Source organism: Neurospora hispaniola (genome assembly GCF_033458365.1).
Source record: "Neurospora hispaniola strain FGSC 10403 chromosome Unknown B0T23scaffold_7, whole genome shotgun sequence".
Classification (NCBI taxonomy): Eukaryota; Fungi; Ascomycota; class Sordariomycetes; order Sordariales; family Sordariaceae; genus Neurospora; species Neurospora hispaniola.
This window is the reverse complement of record NW_026944412.1, coordinates 1,211,638-1,234,543: the sequence shown is the minus strand read 5'-3', so window position 1 is coordinate 1,234,543 and position 22,906 is coordinate 1,211,638. Positions and strand designations below refer to the sequence as shown.

The following is a 22,906-nucleotide window of genomic DNA, read 5'->3' as shown; positions in this document are numbered from 1 at the left end:
GCGACAGATCGTGTCACATGGAAGTTTCAAAACGGCAAAATTGAACATTGAACGAATAGAGCAAACAGGAGCTGCTTTATCTCCCATATTCGAATTTCGAATTCACATGATGCCGTAACCTGATAAATCCTTGGGGAAACTCGAGATATGCAAGGACTCAACCAAAACCTCTGTTGAATTCATCACAGCACAACGTAAGCAGCTTTGGGTCTGGTATTTTGGTCATCGCAAGGAAATTCATTTTTTCGTGACTACATGACAAGCCAAATATGCTAAAGGAAGGAATCTACCAAAAAATTCCTCGGTATCTCGTCCCTCCTTCCCGACGCCTCAAAGGTCAAATCTCAGTAAATATCGAACTGCTCCAGCCTGAATCCGGGCAAGAGCACTGAGAACGGTGCCATACGCCTTGGTAAGACGTGACTTAGAGCTTGTCGTAGTACTGTACAGCTTTGTTAGCAACATATTACCCGTCATCATAGAGCAAAGTGGAACTTACGTTCTCGTAGCCGGGAACCTCGACCTTGAGACCCTTGCGCTTGCGCATCTCCTGGACGATCTGACCGACCTTGGAGGTGGAGTCGAGAGGAGAGCCACCGGGGAGACGCTCCCAGTGATCGAAGACGGACTGGGGGAAAGCCTGGCCGGAGGTGGCGGCACGAAGATCGCCGTTGAAGCCGAAAGACTCCATGACGGGGAGGTAGGCCTTGATGGTGAAGAGGGGAGTGCCGGGGCGCTGCTCCTCGCCGAAGACGTGACCACGACGGCGGGTGAGGACACCGTAGACACCACCCATGGCCTGCTCGGGAACCTGAATCTCGACCAAGAACACGGGCTCGAGGAGCGAGGGCTCGGCAAGAAGGGTAGCAGCGTAAAGAACGCGACGAGCAGTAGGGATAATCTGACCGCCACCACGGTGAATAGCATCAGCGTGGAGGGTAACATCAAGGATGTTGAAGCGGATGGAGCGCATGGGCTCCTCACCGATGGGACCCTCACGGGTGGCCCACTGGAAACCGGAGACAACGGAATCCTTGATTTCGTTGAGGTACTGAACGGCCTTGGTCTGATCGACGAGCAAGTTGGCACCGTTGGTGTCGGGGCCGAAAGCCCAGATCTTACGGGCATCAGTGACGTCCCAGCCGAAGTCATCAGCGAGGATACGGGCACGGGCCTTGAAATCGTCACGGGGGGTGATCTTGCCGGCCTCGATGGCAAGGCAGAGGTCCTCCTCAAGGGGCTCGGCAACCATGTAGAGACGGTTGTGCTTGTTGGGAGACTTGGAGAGGGCAGTCATGGAGGACTTGCCAGCGACGGTCTCACGGTACTGGACGACGGGGTCGGAGATGGTAAGAGGGACACCGGCGTGGTCGTTCTCAAGATCGTTCAGGCAAATCTCAAGATGGAGCTCACCAGCACCAGCAACGACGTGCTCACCAGACTCGTTGGAGAAGGTAAGAACGCAAGGATCGGACTTGGAGAGACGCTTGAGACCCTCGACAAGCTTGGGAAGATCCTGGGCGTTCTTGACCTGGACGGAACGCTGGACGACGGGGGAGACGGAGAACTTCATGACCTTCATGTTGTGGGCAGTCTCGGAGGTGGTAAGGGTACCAGACTTGAGAAGGAACTGGTCGATACCGACGAGACCAACAATGTTACCAGCGGGCATGTCGTCGATGGGCTCGACCTTGCCACCCATCATGAGGACGGTACGCTGAATGGCCTTGATGAAGAGATCCTCCTTCTTGCCGGGGGTGTAGTTGGGGCCCTGGATACGGACCTTGAGACCGGAGCGGACGGTACCGGCGAAGACACGACCGAAGGCGTAGAAACGACCCTTATCGGAAGTGGGAACCATCTTGGAGACGTAGAGCATGAGAGGACCCTTGGGGTCGCAGGTCTTGATGGCCATGGCGGCCTCGTCGTCCTGGGGACCCTCGTAGAGAGTCTCGGCACGGTAAGCCTGGGCGGTGACGGGGGAAGGAAGGTGGAGGATCATCATCTCCAACAAGCAGTCAGCAGCGGGAAGGAAGGCCTTCATGACGGCCTTGAGGAGCTGCTTGCCCTCCTTCTCTCTGTCGTCAGTAGCGAGCTTAAGGTTGAGCTTCTCGAGGAGAGCGGCAACCTCGTCCTTCTTGAAGTTCATGACAGCGGAGAAGATCTTGAAGATGGGGTCGAGAATGAACTGGTTGAAGGCACGCTCGAGCTCCTTGCCCTCATAGGTGCCGTTCTTGGTCCACTTCTTGGTCTTGGGGTTGAAGTAGTTGTCGCCCCAGAGACGCTCCATCATCTTGTTGCGGTCGACACCGAACTTCTTGGCGTAGCGGGTGGCGAACTGGCGGATGGTGAAGGCCCAGCCGTGGAGACCGGAACCGAAGGCAACGGTACCGCGGTCGGGGTAGACCTGGACGTCACCGAGGCTCTTGTCGAAGTAGGTAGAGATGATGACGTTAACGGACTCGATGGTACGAGAGAAGGACTGGTAGAGGTCCTCCTTGGAGACCTGGAGCTCGAGAAGAGCACGATCGACCTTGTTGATGACAACAACGGGCTTGATGCGCTCACCAAGAGCCTGACGAAGGACGGTCTCGGTCTGGACGCAGACACCCTCGACGGTGTCGACGACAACGAGAGCACCATCGGTGACACGGAGGGCAGCAGTGACTTCGGAAGAGAAATCAACGTGACCGGGGGAGTCGATCAAGTTGATCAAGAAATCCTTGCCTGTGATGTCTTAGTTCCTGGCCTACCAGTGTCTGTGGGAAAGGTATATGTAGCGTACCGTCAGTCTTCTGGCCAACGATGTCCTTGATGTCCTCCTCATCGGGGAGGGTGCCGTAGAGGGAGATGGCAGTAGACTTGATGGTGATACCACGCTCCTGCTCGTCGGCACGAGTATCCGTGGCGCGAGCCTCACCAGCCTTGCCGGAGGAAATGATACCGGCCTTGGCGAGGAGAGAGTCGGTCAAAGTGGACTTGCCGTGATCAACGTGCGCAATGACGGACATGTTGCGCACGTTAGTGGGCTTGTCCATCAAGGCACGGATCTCGTCAATCGTGAAGCTATTCAAAGGCCCAATGTCAGCATGTTGTTGTTGTTATTGATGTTTGCGGACTTGATGTCCTTATCTCCGGGCGGGGTAGAGGAAGTCGAGGAGGTTTGCAACCATCGACGACGACGACGACGGCGACGACGACATGGTCGAAGCCGGCGACGACGATGTGGATGCAGTAAAGGCGACCATGTAGACGACGGTCTTGGTCAAAGAAAGAAGACTTACTTGACCATTTTGGCGGTATTGTCTGACACACACTGCTAAAATGGGTGTTTGACGTGGTGTGGAAAGGAAGAAGTCTCGAGAGAACGAGATTTTTTTTCCTCACTCAAATGCAAGCGAACCAGCCGAGAACTGACAAAGCAAGATCCCGGGAAAAGCAGTCCAACTTGGCAAAAATGCTAGTGCTCAGTAGAGGTATCAGCCCCCGACGAGCAAACCAAAAACAGTGAAGGCAGGTCGGAAAAGAGGGTCGAAGGACGTTAATATGGAGTCGAGGGCGGCCACCTTCCATGTATCCTGTAGCCAAATTGCACTTGTGGGACTGGCCGTGGACTGGTGGTGGGCGGGGAGGGCAAACTGCAAAAATTGGCGAGGGGAGGGGGAGGAGGGGTTAGCATTAGTGGGGCAGAGTGACGGCAGAACGCTGTTTGATTGGTCAGTATCTGGCCTCTTGTGCGCGGCACCGCCTGATGTCTGACTTCACCACCTAACGAGGGTCAAGCCCTGTTTTGCCCCTCCCCCCAATTCGGAGTCGGCCAGTGAATGTCCATGATGATCCTGAACCTCCATCTGAATGCACCACGCCGCCACTGCACCGAACCACTTCACCACCGAGCAGCATTCATTGACTTCATGACATCTCATCATGACTCTTCTGACCGAACACTACCTAGGTGTCTCTTTTTCGGTTTAGCTTATCTTGCAAGCTCGTCGCGTTGAAGCACCCGCTACTTTGAGGAATTGGTTCTTGTGGGGCAATACGAAAATTCATCGCTTGATGAGCTAGCAATCTGAAGCTCCGGCTACCGCCTAATGCCCCGGGACATCATGCGGTGTTAGTGAAGCTGGCGGGTATCTGCCCGAGCTGTTACTGACCTCCGCTGCTAGGGAGGTCGGAGCTTTGGCCCGCTCAAGCCAGGTTCATGAGGCGGTTCCAAGTTTCAACAACAGTCCCGGCGGCAACACTGAGGTACCTAGAGGTAATCTCACCTCAGATCCTCGCCGTGGCAACCGAGCAGGAACACAAAGAAGCTGGATGGAGACATCATTATCGTAGTTCGATTATTTAATGAATTTCAACCGGGCAAGTCCCGAGAGACAAACGCTGCATCTGCCGCCTAAAAACGACCCATGGTTGTTTCTTATAAGCTGACATCCAGCTATACAACTACCTATGTAAACCGCCCAGACCAGCTCAACAGCTTGTCAACACTCTATGTCTAGGTACCTCGACGGATCCGGGGTTCTTACCCCCTTGTGTTCCGCCCTCGCGTTTTATTACCGGTGGTGTCCATACTGCATAGTACATAGCTCTAATGGGGATCTGGAGGCAGTGAAGTGGATTTAGTACCGCTGCGAAGATTGGATTTGCGAGTTCTAGCACTACAGTAGGAGTGTCCAAATGGAACGGTCCCTTGCCGCCCCGAAAAATGGATAGCTTCAAGTGTCGAATAGGTCTTGAACATGGATGGGTAAACGTCTGGTCTATCTACACGTATATCTTGCTTTACCATCGGGTAGTTCCGGCCATACGGTAAACATCAAGGACGACGCCTGTTCTGTTGCTCACTCGGCGAGTTCGAATAGGTAGTAGGCTATACATTTAGAGATCTCATGTTACACAATGATGAATGTGGCCAGAGCTTAAGTTGAGCTCCTGTCAGCTTGTTCCCAGTCGCCAAATACGATCCCAAAGATAGTGGTCACTGTACCCCGCAATGAGACTGACGATCATCGTTTCACTTCGAGGCGTCGGTTGGGCTCGAGGGTCGAGGCATGGTATCGGTAGTGGAACAGGTACGACTCCAAACTGAGCAGAGTTAAGTACTGTGTATGGTGAGTGTATCGTTTATTCCCGAACGTCTTGGACACTATACCGTTTCACTGGGCAAAGATATCAAATGCTATTGGCTTTTCTCATTTACCGTTTGACACTCCAGAAAGCAAACAGGGCTCCTTTAGGGGCAAGCAAAGAAAGACCGGCGGTAGAAACTTATGTCTACAGGGTAGGTCAATTTGTTGTCAACACTGCAACACCAAGACAAGAGTACCATATGGGTACTTAGATGGAGATAATGTCTACGAATGCTCTACATGCAGGTTTGCTATACCGAAACAAACAATAGGCCCTGTGCCAACGCCAGTCCGACGCCCGCACAACTTAATTGAACCTGTAATGGTAGTGTATGCATCCATACCACGGTCTCTTTGACACCGAAATAATTCCTGCAACACGGAAGCTCGGAAAAGCAAAGGAGAAAACTCAAAAGCAAAAACAGCGCCTCAAGCAAGATAATGTCACCTTCCCCACACGTTCTGAAACTCCTCTTCACCACCAACAGTAAAGTGTGGGCTTCTCTCTTCTTCCCCTTCGGTATCCGTAGCATGACCCCAGTGGTTAGACACTTCCGTGACCGGGGTACCTTTTCCGTCATCCTCAAGATCATGTGAGGTGTCATGCCCGGGCGATGTGCCGTGCGGATGATGAGGGCTGACATCGTCGACTCTGAAATCGTCTTCTGTAAGTTTAGAGGTCGTGCCCACCATGGGGCCATATGCGATCTCCAAGGGATCCATGCCCTTGTCTGGGGTAGAGTTCGTGGCCCGTTGACCATTTGGGTCTGCCTTCTTTTTGCCCTTCTTGTCGTTGGGAAGGGCTTCAGGGCCTTCTGGTGCCTCCTTCTTGCGCCTTTCGAGAGGATCCCTGGGGTTAAGCGTGGGCACTGAGCTTCTACTTGAGGATGATCGATTGTAAAAGCTCCCGGTGGGAGTGTTTTGGAAGAGACTAGGATGAGGTGATCGATAACGATCTTTCCACGGCTCGTTGGCTGTAATGACGGGATACTAGAAACAAAGTCAGACAATGTTAATTGTGCCATGTAGCGACGAAGCAGTTCCTTACATTCCAATCACCAAACTCGAGTTTTCTAGCTCCTGCGTAGAGCTGTTCTTCCTCTGGGTCAAGTATAACCTCGTCAGCATCATCGTGGTGCGGAGAGGACGAATTGCTCCTCCTGCTCGGGCCGCCGTTTGCACCCAACAGCGGAGTGTTCTGAGTGATTTCGTCGGGTCTTGGTATCCAATATTTGCCCTTGCCTCCTCGCTCATATCGCATGCCTTCCTTGAGTCTGGCCAGTCGCGACCGCGACTGCTCATGTGCCATGATCTTGTCGCCCGAGTCAAAGACACGATAACCGTACTTGTCACCCGTAAAAGTTTCTTTGGAGTCCTGGATCAAGTCGCGAATCCCGAAGGCGTCCCTCATCGCATACTTGACCGGCATTCTTGCGGCAGACACTCTGCTGTCGGCAAAGTCGTGCCAAGAGAAGGCATACCAGTGAGCAATGGCAAAGGCTGGCATCTCGAGACAGATGAGGAAGTCCTGAATGGCTGCCGCAAGGCCGTCTTGTGTGTATCCTTCGACATTCGGGAAAGCCCCAAGAAACACCAGAATTCCAAGGGCAAAGCCTTGCCAATAAGATGCAAAGATAATGGCCTTTACACACAGGAACTTGGGCATTGGTCGGAAGGGCTTTAGGTCGTTATTCATGCATACCCAGAACAAGCCCAAACAGTACAAGCTGACTGTGACGCTGATGTTGTAGATAATGCCGCTCCAAAAATAGCCCGAGTTAAGTTTGATGTCTCCCTCATGGTAGCTCCCAGTTGCTTTCATGATAACAGCCGCTAAGGCCAAAACTGGCTTCATCCATGCATATTGCAAGATGCCCCGCTTTATGGCGAGAAAGGTATGCGGATCGGAAATATCAACTTGAGGGAGGACGTGGTTCATCGGCCAGAGATGATGGATCGGCTCGCGACCATGGGTCATGATAATGAGGGCTCGTTCTCCGCCCAAGTAGTTGATTAACAGCTGGAAGAATGTGTAGATGGTGAAAGCCTCGTATATGTCTCTGATGGGGTCGACAAAGGCTGCTGCGGTCCGTGAAACCATGCTAGTCCATGAGGCGATCGAGTATATTGGAACCCTGAAGATGGAGAATGATCAGGAATTCCGCCCACCGAGCAGTCCCACAGGGTGATGACATGTAAACTCACATGAGGAGGATCCGTACAACATAACGTTGCAAAAGCGGCTTGCGATAGTTTTTACTGCTGAATATCAATGGCCGGACTTGGATGAGCAAGACGTTCGCGCCACGGGCGATGGGTGGGCAACTCACGTTTGGAGCCATATTGACCTGTTACAGAGCTTGGTCAGCATGATATTTCAGGCGCTGGAGTTGGAGCTGCGACACGATGCGGATCTGTAGGGTAGACATACACCATGGAGAGCAGAGTCGCGACAATAGACGCGACGCCTCCGACTATGGTTGCCACATCGGCGAGCTTTTGGCCGGTGCCTCCCATGTTTTCTGTCTCGGGGTCCTGGCAACGAGGTATCTGGACGGAACTTGGGGCCCGAAAGCTGCGCGGCAACGCCTTATTGATCGCAAGTAGAGTAAAAGCCGTTCAACCTATGGCATGTTGCGCCGGCATGGTGGAGCGAAGAAGTACTCGTATTGCACCTGGAAAAGGTGCAGCCTAAGGGTGGTAACGGGATCGCGATGTCACCGACGTAAAGATAGGTAGATAGAGGTCGTAGTTGGCCCGACGTCTCGTGGTCTGGACAATCGGGCGGGAGGGGAGGTGACGATGACGGTCCGAGGAGCCCGCAGGCCATGCATGACGCTGGGCTGTGGGCGGGCATCTATGTACATGTACACACCTGGGCCTACCTACGCTGCTACCTACTGCCGCCGCTGCCCTGTAGCCCAGGCGGCTAGGGTATTTGGCACCCCATTGCCGTTGGGAACCGCAACTTGGAATGCCAGAGTACCGACGGGGTCTGGGTTTTGAAACAACTGTGCATACTAAGTTCTGCACTGTCTTGCCGATCTCTAAAGACAAGGCAAAGTGAGTGAGTTAGATAATCCATACAGTGTCTGGATATACTCGACGGGAATCAGACAAACCCCCCTACCCATCAAGGTTCGTCTCGCTCTTAAGAGATAGTGTACGATTATGCAGTAAGTACAATCTAACCCTGGTATGTTTGTTAGTTTGGTACAAAAAAACGCCCATCTCCACTTGAGAGCCCCGGAAAGTGAGGAAGTATTCGATTTTCAAACAGATAGGCACTGAAAGGGGACTCTTTCTTTTATATTTTTCAAGCTTGAAGGCCTTCAAGGAGACGGATAGAGGCATAAACAGAGGCTTTTGTGGCGTATTACATCCTGGTCATTATTGGTCGCTCCAAACGAAAACTCTAAGGAAGCCAATAAGAGCTCTATATCTCCCCTGTTCAACCTATGGCCGAAGAACCAAACTAACAAACATACCAGTCTTATATTGTACACAGCTCCAGTCGCTCTATCCAATTCCAAGAGCGCGCCCCTAAAATTGACTTCAGGTTGCCCGGAATTGGGAGCGACCTGCAATTCTACGTCCGCCATCCTAGCAAGGCAGGTACCACGTACCACCACACGCGATTGTCAACCTGTGACAGCTCCTACTATCTTGAGGTTGGTGAACTTCGACATGTCGTCGCTTGCTCCTGCGCTCTCTTTTCTTTAGTTGACGTGCGGCGACGTCGACCTCTTCGCAACATCTTCAAGTTGCCTTCTTTCGATTTGCTTTCAAGCGGCACCATGGAGAGTGGCATGAATACACGGCGCATACGGAAACTGTCCAATCCACGTTGAATGTTGGCCGGAGAAGTACTTCTCTACGTTTGGCGACTTGATATTCAAACACAATGGCCATCCGAAACAACTTCTTTGACGACCAAGGGGGGTTCAATGGGTGAGTGACTCCAGGCCGGACAGACAGTTATGCGTTGCGCTTGTTGCTAATCTTGGCCGGACCAACTTCACAGCCTGTTCTTGGGATCTCTCATCATATGCGGCGCATTATCAATATTCTCCCTCCTTTATTTTAACAGAGTCTTTGCGTCTCTGGTGTCGTGGGCATTGCGGACATGGACCTGGCATCAGTACAAAGTCTACATCGACATCCAAGCTCTCCAGATCTCTCTACTCGGCGGTCGCGTGTTCTTTACTGGCCTTCGGTACCACGGCGCGAACGAAACAATACTGGTCCAGAATGGTTACATAACATGGAAATACTGGCTGCGCAGAGTACGGGGCGTCAAGATCTCGGCGAAGGACGCACGAGGGCATAACGAGACCGAGAGCGGTTCCGACGCCGATCCCATCACTGAACAGCTGCCGACACCCAAACTTCCTTGCCGCATCAGTGTTTGTCTGTCTGGCCTAGAATGGTTCATCTACAATCGTAGTCCGGCTTATGATTCGATTCTGTCTGGCTTGACGGATCTACAGGAGGATGCGGTCCCGACTGCTTCGGGGACAGAGCCTGTCGGGGCAGGTGACGGTGCAGGAACCCATGAGTCGGGCAACACACGAAAGCGCCGGTCCAACAAGCGTGAGACGCTGAGAAAGTCGGAACAGACGCAGAGATCGAACGCCACCCAATACAGAAATGGACGACCAATCCGGGATAGCAGTACTGGGCGCGCGTCTACGATGGCTTCTTCCGATTCTGAGGACGAGGAGGAGCATGAGCGGGACGGACAATTCTCGCATGAGCTCCCTTTGTTCTTGCAGATGCTACCATTGCAGTTGGAGTGCACTAGAGCAGCTATGGTGATGGGAAACGAAAACACGAAAGCCATCTTGATTGTCAAGACTGAGTCCATGGAAGGGGAAGTTGATGCTTCAGCAACAGCAACCCCAGATCCGTATCGTCAAATCTTCCGTTTCAAGTTCAATCACCCTGTGATCGAAATGAAGGAAAACTTGGATTATAAGGAGGACCAGGCAGATAGGGCCACTCGAGACAAGAAGACGACAACACATGATCCCATCTCTGTTCATCATAGGCCCTTCCTCAAACAGCAAGTGCGCAGGTTGATGGGAGGTCTTCACCGGCTTCGTCGCATCGTGCCTTTGCGGCGAAATAGGTCTGTAGAATCCCTCCCTTTGGATGCAGAGAGGGATATCAGAAGCACAGCTAGCCATTTATCAACCTCAAATCCAAACAACTGGCAAGGGCTGTCGCGATACCTCGATAGCAAGACCCACGATATTGGCGGTATGAGACCGGGCTGGGCCTTGTCGGAATACGCAGCGGTATCGACCATCTTAGACAGCCCCGAAGCGACGCTCACCATCCTGTGGGATGTTGTAGGCAAAGTCCGGCGTGCTCACACTATCCCAGGCGAAAAAGCGACAGCGCCCTCACAAAACATTAATGGCGAGGAGCCGCCAGCATGGTCTATACAACTCTCGGTCAAAGGGGGTTCCATCAACTATGGTCCATGGGCGGACAGACAACGAGCAGATCTCCAACGCACTTTTGTTCCCAATCTTTGCAAAGATGCAACTCCGGCAACACGATTGCCTGTGGGCGCGTATCGTGTTCCCACCAAGTTTAACTTTTACGTTGAGTTCGAAGACACAGTCACTCTCCGAGTTCCCGTACGGGAGGAGTCCAAAAATTGGAAATGGAAGGACAAAGAGCCTGCCGCTAAGCCACCACCCGAACCTCAGACACGTAAGCACCGCGGTCGGCCCAAGAAGTCAGAGCAGCCTGCCACCATCCATCAACGACCGTATGGATGGCTTGATATCAAAGTTGCCAAAGATGCGACTATGTCGTATACCATGGATATGGTAGCTGGCGCGGCAGGGTTTTCAAACCAGCTCATCCTGGAGTTGCCGAGCACTGAAATCTCGAGCAGCATTAACCATGAACTGCTTTGGAAATCAGGGAAGCAACAGATATCTTGCGATCTTTCTACTCCGTTGGGCTGGAACGCGCTTCGTGAATGGCGTTTCAAAATCATCAGCAGTGATCTGGACCTCTTCATCTTGCGTGACCACGTCTTCCTCCTGACTGATTTAGTTGGTGACTGGGCAAGCGGGCCGCCGCCTGAATATCTTGTCTTTACCCCCTTCAATTACCACGTTGAGCTGCACATGCAAAACCTCCGACTGTATCTAAACCTCAACGACGCAAACATCGTCAACAACCCTACCGACCTAGACGATAACACGTACTTCATCGTTGCCAGCCCATTGCTTCAGTCCAAATTGACTATCCCGATTGACAGCTATAGGCCGAATAAGAACGCCATTCCTTTCAACATCACTGCTAGTACCGCTTCTGTTTCCCTTCATGTTCCCCCATGGAATACCCAAGCGTCATTCCTGGACACCAAGGAAGTTGGACGGCTGGACAATATGGTGGTTGATGGCGCCTATCACTACCATACGATAACATCGCCAGCAAATACAGATACGCTCTTGTTGAACTTCGGTACGAAATCTCTATTTGTGCGCGTCTACGGCTTTACTGTGCGGTACGCTATGAAGATCAAAGACAATTACTTTGGCGAGGATGTTCACTTCAAAACCTTGGACGAGCATCAGGATATGCTACGCTTGAAGGATCAGAACCCCGATGCTGAGCCTACAAACAAGCCGCCCCATAAAAAGTCGAGCGATTTGGATGTCATCTTAAGCATCAAGTGCGACGAGCCAAAGATTCTGATACCGGCGAATCTGTATTCTTCAACTCGTCACGTTCTGATTGACACAGCTTCTTTCGGGGCCGATTTGCGGTTCACAAATTACTACATGGAGATGGACTTGGAGGTGGCACCTCTCCAACTGTCGCTGGGCAGTTCAGATTCATCGGGCCTAGACACACCAAAGAGTACCACTGGCTCCAACACACAACTGTTCATAGATGGCATCCATATCTATGGGCACCGACTCTTTGGGCTCCCCCCTGCTGAGCCAACGTACCTATGCAACTGGGATCTCTCAGTTGGGGCCATTACCGGCGAGTGTACTACTGAGTTTTTGACGACGCTGGTCAGGGGCGGAAGCGCCTTTGGGTTCTCCTTCGATGATGACGAGAATGCGTTGATTTCCGCCGCTTCAATCGTCCTTTACGACGTTACATTTCTTCGTCTCTATGTCCAGTCGGTGGGCATCTGGCTCCATGTCGAAGACGCTGCTTTTCTTCTTTCAACTGGGTCTATTAATGTTGATTTCAACGATTGGGCACGGTCCCATTATTCCACACGAGCCAATATCAAGATTCCCAACGTCAAGGTCTCTTGCATCAATGCCGAGCATGCCGCAAGACACAAAATGCGAGCTAACCAACCTATTGAAACTGATGCGATTTTGGAAACAAGCGTGGCATTGGCTATTATTGGGAGGAAACATGACTTCACGAATCAGAAGAGACGGCAGCAAGAATTTATTCGTCGAGAGGACCAAAGGACCCAAAGAACGCCGTTCCTTCTTCTATCAGAAGCGCCAGAAGATTTTATTCCAGACATCGTAGATCCTCCTTCTCAGAGCGTTCCACCTATGCCGGTCCCTACGAAGGCGAATGAGGTTGAGTCTGACAGGATAACAACATATTCAGGCGCAACCTCTAAGCAATCTAGGAGCCTACGACACAAAAGTTCGTTCCTTTCTTTCACGAGCAAGAGCAGTGTTGTCAGACCTCGCTCGAGACGCTCGAGCGTGAGGGTGAAGCAAGCAGATCGCCCTTCGCCGTTCGCATCCTATGGTCGTCAATCTCGTGGTAGCGGCGGACACATCAGAGATATTTCGCCCTCTACCCGCCACTCCGGCTATTACAGTACTTTCGGTGACCACGCTGAGCGGCAAGATCTCATGCACAACACAGTAGCATTTTCGAGCCAGTATTTTGCACCATATTTCCCGTTGGAAAATATGAAGATGAATTTCAAGGATGCGGCAAAACTGAGCATTGAGAGGGATGAGGGAAGCGAAACTGAGCGTAACTCTCTCACCTTCGACTTGGAGGATATTGACCCGGATTCTATCCAGGAGGATTGTGCTTACTCGAGCATTATTCTGGAGATGCCTTTGGGTGTGAAGGCAATCTGCAATCCTACCGCACTGCGACGCGTTGTCACTTTGCTCTCATCGCTCCACCCTTCAGATCCGGAAGATATTTTGGACAGCATACAATCAGACTCTATGAAAGCCATTTTTGGTATGCAAAGAGATCAGAAGATGAAAGGTCATGTCCAAGACATCCTTATCAAGATACCGCGGGCCGACATTCGTTTCGCCAACCCATTCGATTCTGATCCGGTCGGCGAGGAGGAAGACCAGTATAATCTTTCGATAACCAGACTCGCATTAGCATCTCGATCAGAAAGTCATTGGCAAGATGCGTTTGAGCCTGAGTCCAAGAAGACACGCACCTCGTTCCATCTCCGGTTACAATCAATAGAAGCTTCAGCAGCGGAAAGATATCATGACGCCTTCAATTCCCCAGCCGCTGTTCGAGCTTCGGTTGAAAACATCATGATCTCGATGGGGACTCGCGATATCACGTACCTGGACGTGGATGTAGGCACGATCACGAGCTCTACGTCTTCGGAAAAGATTGATTATCTCGCGTCCTTGATACACCGCACAAGCGTCCTGGCTTCCAATTTCGGCAGGCTCTTCAACGAGAAGTCAACTTATGAAGAGAATATGCCCAAAAATCTCGTCAAGCGGCTCATAGAAAACAGCCAAGGCGCCCCTGACCCTGGGTTTTTGGTTCGGCCTTCTGCCATTCTTCGTTCTGCGCCTGAACATTTGAGGTCCTTCGATTGCTGGAAGCTTGTTATGCGACTACGGCAGATGTGGGCAGTTCAATCCCAATGGGAAAAGGAGCAACTGGGGTATACGTGTCTCGACAAAACTCAGATCCCTTCGGCCAACCTACGACAAGAAGTCACTGCATCGTTTGAGAAATGGCGTAGTTGGGATTTGGGCAACATTTCGGACAATCCGCTTATGAACACGATCTTCGGCCCGGCCGAAACTGAACCGGGGCCAACCAAGGAAAAGCCGACTCTCGCTGTAGTCAAGATCAAGCAAATACAGTTCATTCTAGATCCCGGGCCGAAACAGAACGAGATTATGGCCGTCGCGCTGTCGATCAGAGCTGACACAAGAAGGGCAAGCGACGCCGAATCCAATGCCAGGAATGCCGAAACCGTGGGGCGGTTAACCATTTTAAATATCAACTGCAGTGACGCTGCCATAAACCTGAATTGGGAGTTGTGTGAACTGGCTGCGAGACTGCTTGAGCTGGTAGACAAACTTGAGTCCAAACCATCAACTGCTCAGAAGACGGCCTCTCTTCCTTCCACTAAGAAGACCGAGGATCATACCATTCATTGCGTGTTGGCCATCGGCCACGGGTCCATCGCTCTGGAAACCATCAACCTTCATACATCCTCTATAGGGAGTGGGCTGAGTGCATCGTTACTCTTACAGCTTGGGCAAGCGGAGAAAATGGATACAAACATGATCTTCAACTGCGATTCCGTAATTTCAAGTCTTCGAAGTCATTCTGAAGGAGTTGCAAAGCTTGTCCTACAAAGACCTAGCGTTTTTGTCTCACACGAACTTAAGAAGTCACAAACGGTTGACAGTCATACCATCAAGGCAACAGCAAGCAGCCACCATCTCAGCTTCGTTGTCAAGCAAGACCCGGTTTATATCGCAGAACTCTTAGACCTCGTCGTACGAGATGAGGTTGCCAAGATTTACAAGCTCACCAAAAAGGTTTCTTCCTCGGCCCCCTCTGCTTCAGCGCCCAAGATCGTTGATCGGCTTTCTGCCTTCAGGGTGAACGTTGCTATGTTTATGGACCAATATACGATCAGCATACCGTTGCTCCGTTCACTGACATATACTATCAATGGAACTGTTGCGCGAGGAGCGATGGCGGCGCATTTTGGCAAGGAAATCATCTTTGACTTTGATATCAAGGAGAACTCCCATGAGATAAGGACAAGGATGAACAACGTTACAAAACGGATATCTCTGCTACAAATTCCACCGACAAACGGGCAGATCAGGAACCATACGACCGACAGTGAACATTCGGTGACTGTTTTTGCGTCTCTGGAGCTGGTAGAACTGGATGCATCAGCAGTATACAGTTTTCTGTCGGCGTTGAACCGCCCTGAGGTTTCGAGTGCTATCACTGAGCTGCAGCAGCAAGGCAAAGCCATCCAGGAACATGCAAAGGAGATAACCGGAAGCAATCCTGCCTCTGATATACGCGCCTCATCTTCTGGAGCCCCTCAAGCAGAGTCAAAGTTGTTAGTCTATGCTATAAACCTGACCTTTGCCGGCCTGAGAGTGTTTGGGAATAGCCCACTTCATTCGGAGGTGGAACCGTTTGCTCATATAGCATTCAAGCTCGACAAGATCCACCTTGGTACGTCCAATCGAGTGGAACAACAAGGGCCACTCCTGGCATATCCCGAGTTTCATGTCAACATCCGAGAAGTTGCTTTCGAGATCCAGAAGGGTGATGCTGAATCCATGAGATCGTGTGGAAATCTCGGCTTCGGGGCTCTTATAACCGCCTCGTCAAAGCATGACGATGACGGAAAGGAGCAGAGGCTGTTCAACGTCAAGAGCGACGCCTTTCATATCAATCTTTCGCCTGACACAATCTCAACAGTCGTCGACGTCCTTGGCTATATGGGGGACAAGATCAAAGATCTTGATACAACCAGAGAATTGGAATATCTGCGAAAGCTCCGCCAGTCTAAGCCGCGCATTGCAATCAATGATTTGGAAATGGAGCAAGAGAAAGACCAGGACATCGTTGATGTTTTCCTGTCCTCATTCACATACACGTTCGAGATCTGCAACATACAACTGGCCTGGCTAGTCAACCATAACCACCCAAGAGAACTCCCGGACCCTGATAAGGAGGACCTTGTCCTGTCGTTAGACAAGATTGAGCTCAGCACTCGCACAAGGAACTCGGCCAGGCTCACAATCGAAAACCTACGGCTCCAAATGGTTTCTCTTGAGCAGGAACGGAGGCTACGATCTCCGAACTCTGCTTTGCTGCCGGAGATTATCTTCAATATTGCCTACGTATCCATGTCCGACACCCGGCGGCTGGCCTTCCAAGCTGTGGGCAAGACGCTCGACATTCGACTTACTTCGGGTTTCATCCTACCGGCAGCTCATCTAACCAGGTCAATCAGTCTGTCTATAAACAATGTCCAACAGGCTTCACAAAACTGGAATCCTTCTCCTCCCGCTGCAGTACAAGCAGCAAGTTCGCCCGAACCACAAGAGCAAATTCGCAAAAGGAGTATTCTGGGCAGCAAGAGGCTTGAGTCACTCCTCGTGGACGCAGATTTTGCGGGTGCCGTCGTACATTTGACAGGCAAGAGAACACCCGGTGATCTAGTCAGTGCCTCAAGGCTAGGCAAGTCTGGCACGGCTGGGAAGTCGGGACAGTTTGGGCAAGAAGAGTGGGTGAACAGCGTCACGATCCTCAGGTCCCCAGGCCTTGCCTTAAAGCTCGAATATTGCGATGATGGCAGGGAAGACCCTTCTCTATTTGCTGAAGTAAGGATCGACGCGTCTAGCAACATATTGTATCCCTCAGTGGTGCCTTTGATTGTGGAAATAAGCAACAACATCAAGTCAGTGGTCAGCGAACGAGGAGATGGTGCCAACCCTCCCAGTCCTCCGCCAGCACCTTCCCCCAAGGCTAAACCAGCTGAAGAGGACGGAATTCTCGGTGCTGATCCCACCGCTGTGCTGGGTCGTGTGAAGCTTAATCTCGGCCTGCGTGTCCGGAAGCAGGAATTTTCGTTGAGCTGTCAGCCTATCGCTCTAGTGGCGGCCACCGCCAGTTTTGACGACGTGTACTTTACCGCCAACACCGTCCGGTCGGCTGACCAAGGCAACTTCTTTGCAATATCTGGAGCCTTTTCAAACCTCCAGGCTTCTATCCAACACGTCTATTCGCGGGAGTCGACCGGAAGCTTTAACGTTGACTCGATAGTTCTGTCGCTGATGAACAGCAAGCATGTAAGCGGCACCAACGGGCTGTCTGCGATTCTCAAGGTTAGCCCCATGCAGGTGTCGATCAACGCAAAGCAACTGCAAGACTTTATGCTTTTCCAAGAGATATGGGTCCCCCGTCAATTTACAGAAACGACGTCGTCATCGCCAGTGGCCAAACTGGTTACAGAGACTTCACAGGGTCATCTCGTGCAGCGCTACCAGCAGGTTGCGGCAACTGCTGCCTTCCCTTGGACTGCCACCATCTCTATCACCGCATTGAAGATTTGTGTGGATTTAGGTCAGGCCCTGGGCAAATCTACGTTTTCCATCGACAATTTCTGGATCTCGTCCAAAAAGACGTCAGACTGGGAGCAAAATCTTTGCCTTGGCTTTGACATGATTGGCATGGAAAGTCAAGGCCGGATGAGCGGCTTCGTGGCACTGCGGGATTTCAAGCTACGTACCTCCATCAAGTGGCCTGAACGAGAACAGGCCTTGAACGAGACACCTCTTGTTCAAGCGTCTGTTGCATTCAGCCAGTTCCGGGTCAAGGCTGCTTTCGACTACCAGGCTTTCCTAGTTGCAGACATCACGTCCATGGAGTTCCTCATGTATAACGTACGGCGCAGCCGACAAGGAATGGGAGACCGTCTCGTCGCTATCTTTGACGGCAATGCCGTCCAGATCTTTGGAACTACCAGCTCGGCCGCTCAGGGCGTGGCTATGTACCAGGCCTTCCAACGGCTCATTCAAGAGCGTAGAGCAAACTTTGAGAGCTCTCTCAAGGAAATCGAGCGATTCATGAGGAGGAAATCAGTCACGGCGCCAGCAGCAGTCATAAAGCGCCTTGATCAGAAATCCAAGCTTGCCTCCGAAGCGGACGATACGCTCACCAAATCACCCATCTCACTGGACACCGACGTCGTGGTAACCCTCAAGGCCCTCAACTTAGGTGTCTTTCCCGGTACCTTCGCCGACAGCCAAGTTTTCAAGGTTGAAGCCCTGAACGCCCAGGCCCGGTTTGCCGCCAGCATCGAGGACCGCCGAATTCACAGCATTCTAGGTCTGACACTAGGCCAACTTCGCATCGGCCTCGCCGGCGTGCGCGCTACTGGCGGTGCTCCAAAGACGCTGAGTGAGCTCTCGGTCGAGGACGTAGTCCAGAGCGCCACGGGCTCCCGAGGCGGCACCATTCTCAAAGTGCCCCAAGTAGAAGCCGTGATGCAGACGTGGCAGCGGCCGGACAGCCGCTCCATTGACTACATCTTCAAAAGCGCGTTTGAAGGCAAGGTCGAAGTAGGCTGGAACTACAGCCGCATCAGCTTCATCCGCGGCATGTGGGCCAATCACTCCAAAACGCTCCAGCGCACTTGGGGCAAAGAGTTACCCCCTGTCACGGCCATCCGCGTCACGGGCGTGCCGGAGGGTCCGGCTGAAGACATTACAGCTACTGCGACCGCAGCCCAAAAAGATGGAGAGCAGAAGCCAAGAGACCAACGACAATCGTCTTCCACACCCGCATCCACTTCTGCAGAGGCGGGTCCCTCCTCTTTCTCTGCATCCGCATCTGCTTCTCAGGAGAAACAAAAAGAAAAGGATCAAAACAGACGGCAATCCAACAAGATCACAGCCGAAGTCAAAGTCCCCCAGTCCAAATACGAGTACAGGGCGCTTGAGCCGCCCGTGATCGAAACACCCCAGCTGCGCGATATGGGCGAGGCCACGCCGCCGCTCGAGTGGATCGGCTTGCACCGGGATCGGTTGCCTAACCTGACGCACCAGATTGTTATTGTGTCGTTGTTGGAGCTGGCGGGCGAGGTGGAGGACGCGTATAGTAAGATTTTGGGGTCCACTTGAGGTATGGTGGTTGGGGTTGAAATGGGAGTGTCGTAGCGTGTATGGGCGAGAGGTGTGGAGGGGAGAGATGATACAGGGAGAGGGGTGTATAAGGAGAGCGTTCGAGAAGTGTGGGAAAGAAGAAGGAGGTTTGGAAGTCTGGCGGTCTACCATGTTTGTTCAAGAATTAATGCTTATTTTTCTGGAGGGCATAACTTAGGCTCTTCCTCGTTTTCTAGCACTAAACCTGCATCTGATTTCAATATACTAACACCCTAAGTATATTTATTTCTTAGCGAAGGTTGCTCTCTTTCAGCCAGGCACCATTTCCCCTGGATATTGTCGTTTGTCCAGGAGAACATGGACTTGCTTCTGTTCATCACCAAAGATCACAGCCTCTATCCCGTTCACTTGACTACACAAAAACCAGACAACTTTCAACATACTTCTACAGCCCTTTTTGGAGCCTCCCAACAACGTCCTTTCCCACCTTCCTCTAGCTCCCGGCCTCATAACCTACACTACTGCACCTAAACTTCAAGAACTAAGCACCGAGGAAACCAATGCACCTCACAACCGCCACCGGTCCGGTGCTTCAGGCCGGTGGTCGCCGATCTTGGTTATTTGAACTTTCCCTCCGTTGATTCGATGTCAGTCAGTAAGGGTAGTTTTCCGGAGGTGCGCAGGTATAGGTACTTATGTAGTAGGCATCTTTTCCCACATCCTTGAAGGAACGTTGATACGCCCAGGTAGCAAGTGGCAGACAGCTGTTGGTCACAAGTTCAACTATTGACGAGGGGTATGGGGGCAGCAACAGAGCCCGGCGAGGTCTTTAGTACCGCTAGCTACAAAAAGAAAAGAAAAAAGCAGCTTCGGGGGAGGAGGATTCCGAGATCTCGAAAAGGAACATGGCTGGATTGTCTGTCCAAGCCCACGAATGTGACTCTACAAAGGCCTAATGTGTTTTGGGGAAAACAGACAAAGGTAATGGTTCGGCGTCTATAGTTTGGTCGGGAGATGCTTGGTTTGGCTGCTTCGAGGGAGCCATCGACAAGAGATGGATGACGCTCTATAGACGCGCGCGGGAAGAGAGAGTTGGTATGCGGCGTGCAGCTAAGTGACGGCCGACCAACTGTTAAGTGATTTCTCAAGGCGCTTTCGGTCATTGTTTGACGAAGGTATCGCGAGGGAGCAAAGAAAGGACAGAATAGATTTAGCCGCTGCGATCCCAACTTGTCCTTAGCCGCCATTGGTGTCCTTCAGATATCATACCCTTTGATGGACTCCGCGATCCCGTCATAGCATATAGTACGGGTGTGATTTGTGTCCTGGGCGGTATCTGACTTCGTTGGTAATAGTCCCCAGTCGTTGTTGTGTTCATGAAATGGGTAGTTTATATATCGGCCATCGAGGATGTAGTATGGAAACGCCAGGATCGCATAATAGGAAGGGGTCAAATGTCCTGCGGTGGTAGGGATTAACGCCAGAAAGACCTCGACAGTCGACGCATGTATGTCGGGATAGGTTGAATTCTATAAAGGCATTGGGGGACTCGACGTTGGAGAGGGAGGATGGATTGTAGGAGACGTTGCAGTGATTGGTTGGTAGGTGATGTTAGTGTAGTGGCCTTTTCGTTGTGTTTGACTTGCCTTCCACTTGCAGCCCTTGCTTCCCCATTCACAATTTTGCATCTCCTGCATGTGCTTCCCATTCGTCATGCTTTCCGACTTCATGTCCTCAAAGGCCTCTTACACTCGCCCCATTATACATACACTACTAACTGCGGGCAACTGATACGCCAACCATACTCCTGACAATGACGCCGACCGCGCACAACAGACGACGTTGGTCAAAGAAACCGTCCACCAACGCTAGCTAAAACACGAAACGTTGCGCCGCTTGAACCTTGATTACCAACCCAACCCGTAGGACGTCATGTACTTCAACATGAAGATGAATTTCTTGGCCCTGGCTTACCGAGAGCCAAATTGCGAGACCGCCAGCCACCAAACACCATTGGATGCCCTTCAAACGGCGCTTCATTTGCAGACTTGCTGCTCCTACCGCGGCGTGATATGGTCTGAATTCCGGGCAAACTTGCGCAACTCGTCAGTACCTACCAAAGGACCGTGAGCCACGCGGAACAGGCATAGCATTTCCCATTCAGAGTATGCTCGATATGCTGCGCGCAAGGGTGGACTGGGTCATTCGTCACGAATCAGACTCAAGGTGGAAGTCTCCTCCAAAAGGGACGGCTGCGTGAAGGGTGTTCATGAGGGCATGATGGTGCTTCTGGCTCTCAATATTGTGACCCATTAAGCGCGGCAGAAGCCCACTGACAGTGAATGGTATTGTCTTTTCGTCTCGTCTTGAGGATTTGCAACTACATAAATCCAGCCCACCTCCCACCAGTTCTCCCGACAAATAATCTCCATATTTCCCTTACCTCTCCCTCACTGAAAACAGTCCCTAATATACTACGGGCAATCGACAGATCCACACAATGTTGTACAAGTCCTTAGCCGCTGGCGTTATCGCCTTTGGCTTGCCCACTTTCGTGTCGGCCACCCTGATCTTCGTTACTTCTATGGGTACATCGACGGATCCTGGATTTCTTGGCACCATCAAGTATGCGGACGGAAAGCTTGAGGTCATCAACAAGCAGCTCGGCATCTGTGGCAATAACCCTTCATGGTTGGAATTTGTCGGCGACCACATTTACTGCCTCGATGAGGCTTGGAGCAGCATCTCAACTGGCTCCCTCTACAACTTTCAGGTCCCCAGAGATGGCACGAATCTCACGCTGATTAACAGGCTGGATACGCTGAGAGGCCCAGTGAGCAGCGTCCGCTATGGACAGAATCTCAATGGACTGGCCATTGCCGCCTAGTTAGTCCATCTCTTTGCCCTCCCATCACTCACCCCATTCTCTGTTATGAATTAATCTGGTGAGCTAACCAAGTCTCTAACATTCCCGCTTTGTAGTGCGGGAGGGGGTTTTCAGTCGTTCGATATCTCGAATCCCGCCGCCCCCAAGGCTCTCCAAAATAGTACTTTCACAATCTCGCCGAAGCCTGGCTCCGACTCTCAGCAAAAAACATCACATGCTCATGAGGTTGTCCTGGACCCTACCGGGAACTTCATTGCGACGCCCGATCTTGGCGCAGATCTCATTCGTATCTTCAAGGTAGACAAGAATACCTTGAGCTATGTTGAATCCAAAACGGTTCCGACACCCGATCTTTCCGGCCCAAGGCACGGTGCTTTCGTTAAGCTTGACTCCGGAACCTACTTCTACGTCGTCACTGAGCTCTCCAATGAGATCATTGGGTGGAAGGTTACCTATAATAGCAATGGTCTTGATCTTGATTTTGGTAAAGAGCTGTTCATCATTCCAACACACGGCCCTGGTTCTAAGGGTATCGGAAATACCACTAGAGCTTCAGAACTCGTTATTTCGGTAAGCTCCAGTTATTCTCACGCTCCTACGGTCGATCAACTTTGTACTAATCAGTTCACACGATACGCGTGACTCTTGGACAGCCCGATAACAAGTTCCTGCTAGTATCATCCCGATTCGATGAAAAAACATTTGATCTTCCTGACCCGGAGGACAATGCGGCGGGACGGATCAAGTCAGACCCCATCATCAACTACGCCATTGAGACAGACGGCACCCTCACCCTTCAACAGGTTTTCGCTGCGGGAGGCATCAACCCGCGCCAGTTCTCCCTGAGCAAAGACGGCTCCCTCGTCGTGTCCGCGTTGCAGACTTCCGGCCATGTTGCGCTCATCAAGCGTGATGTTCAAACTGGAAATCTAACGGAATCCATCGGCGCTGTCCATCTCGGTGGACAGCCCACCTTTGCCAAGCTCAAGGAGTGA

General features: G+C 51.7%; 4 protein-coding genes across 4 annotated transcripts; 2 read left to right on the top strand and 2 right to left on the bottom strand.

The window, feature by feature from the left end:
* Positions 1 to 56: 56 nt before the first annotated feature.
* On the bottom strand, positions 57 to 3,620 carry B0T23DRAFT_386461 (elongation factor 2). The gene is made up of 4 exons (XM_062837618.1): positions 3,285 to 3,620; positions 2,786 to 3,066; positions 500 to 2,727; positions 57 to 442 (listed from the first exon to the last, which is right to left on the bottom strand). The coding sequence occupies exons 1-4, from the start codon at positions 3,290 to 3,292 to the stop codon at positions 425 to 427; spliced, it is 2,535 nt and encodes an 844-aa protein (XP_062689826.1). The 5' UTR covers positions 3,293 to 3,620; the 3' UTR covers positions 57 to 424.
* A 1,626-nt stretch (positions 3,621 to 5,246) lies between these two features.
* On the bottom strand, positions 5,247 to 7,955 carry B0T23DRAFT_386457 (organic solute transporter Ostalpha-domain-containing protein). The gene is made up of 5 exons (XM_062837617.1): positions 7,567 to 7,955; positions 7,466 to 7,483; positions 7,341 to 7,394; positions 6,184 to 7,270; positions 5,247 to 6,125 (listed from the first exon to the last, which is right to left on the bottom strand). The coding sequence occupies exons 1-5, from the start codon at positions 7,650 to 7,652 to the stop codon at positions 5,580 to 5,582; spliced, it is 1,791 nt and encodes a 596-aa protein (XP_062689825.1). The 5' UTR covers positions 7,653 to 7,955; the 3' UTR covers positions 5,247 to 5,579.
* A 980-nt stretch (positions 7,956 to 8,935) lies between these two features.
* On the top strand, positions 8,936 to 19,207 carry B0T23DRAFT_212259 (uncharacterized protein). The gene is made up of 3 exons (XM_062833575.1): positions 8,936 to 9,086; positions 9,160 to 19,079; positions 19,119 to 19,207. Exons 1-2 carry the CDS (start codon positions 9,040 to 9,042, stop codon positions 19,040 to 19,042), a joined length of 9,930 nt encoding a protein of 3,309 aa, XP_062689824.1. The 5' UTR covers positions 8,936 to 9,039; the 3' UTR covers positions 19,043 to 19,079; positions 19,119 to 19,207.
* Positions 19,208 to 21,524: 2,317 nt separating this feature from the next.
* B0T23DRAFT_406948 (3-carboxy-cis,cis-mucoante lactonizing enzyme) lies at positions 21,525 to 22,906 on the top strand (the record flags this gene model as incomplete). Its single annotated transcript, XM_062839147.1, has 3 exons — positions 21,525 to 21,910; positions 22,007 to 22,481; positions 22,565 to 22,906. The coding sequence occupies 3 exons, from the start codon at positions 21,525 to 21,527 to the stop codon at positions 22,904 to 22,906; spliced, it is 1,203 nt and encodes a 400-aa protein (XP_062689823.1).

Bases quoted from the DNA above. Each gene is read 5' to 3' on its own strand.
- B0T23DRAFT_386461 (XM_062837618.1), bottom strand. The intron at 2,728-2,785 runs GTACGCTACATA...AAGACATCACAG, and splicing joins CGTTGGCCAGAAGACTGACG to GCAAGGATTTCTTGATCAAC.
- B0T23DRAFT_386457 (XM_062837617.1), bottom strand. From the start codon at position 7,652: ATGGGAGGCACCGGCCAAAAGCTCGCCGATGTGGCAACCATAGTCGGA. The intron at 7,271-7,340 runs GTGAGTTTACAT...CTCCATCTTCAG, and splicing joins GTTGTACGGATCCTCCTCAT to GGTTCCAATATACTCGATCG. The intron at 6,126-6,183 runs GTAAGGAACTGC...CTTTGTTTCTAG, and splicing joins TCGAGTTTGGTGATTGGAAT to TATCCCGTCATTACAGCCAA.
- B0T23DRAFT_212259 (XM_062833575.1), top strand. From the start codon at position 9,040: ATGGCCATCCGAAACAACTTCTTTGACGACCAAGGGGGGTTCAATGG. The intron at 9,087-9,159 runs GTGAGTGACTCC...CCAACTTCACAG, and splicing joins GACCAAGGGGGGTTCAATGG to CCTGTTCTTGGGATCTCTCA.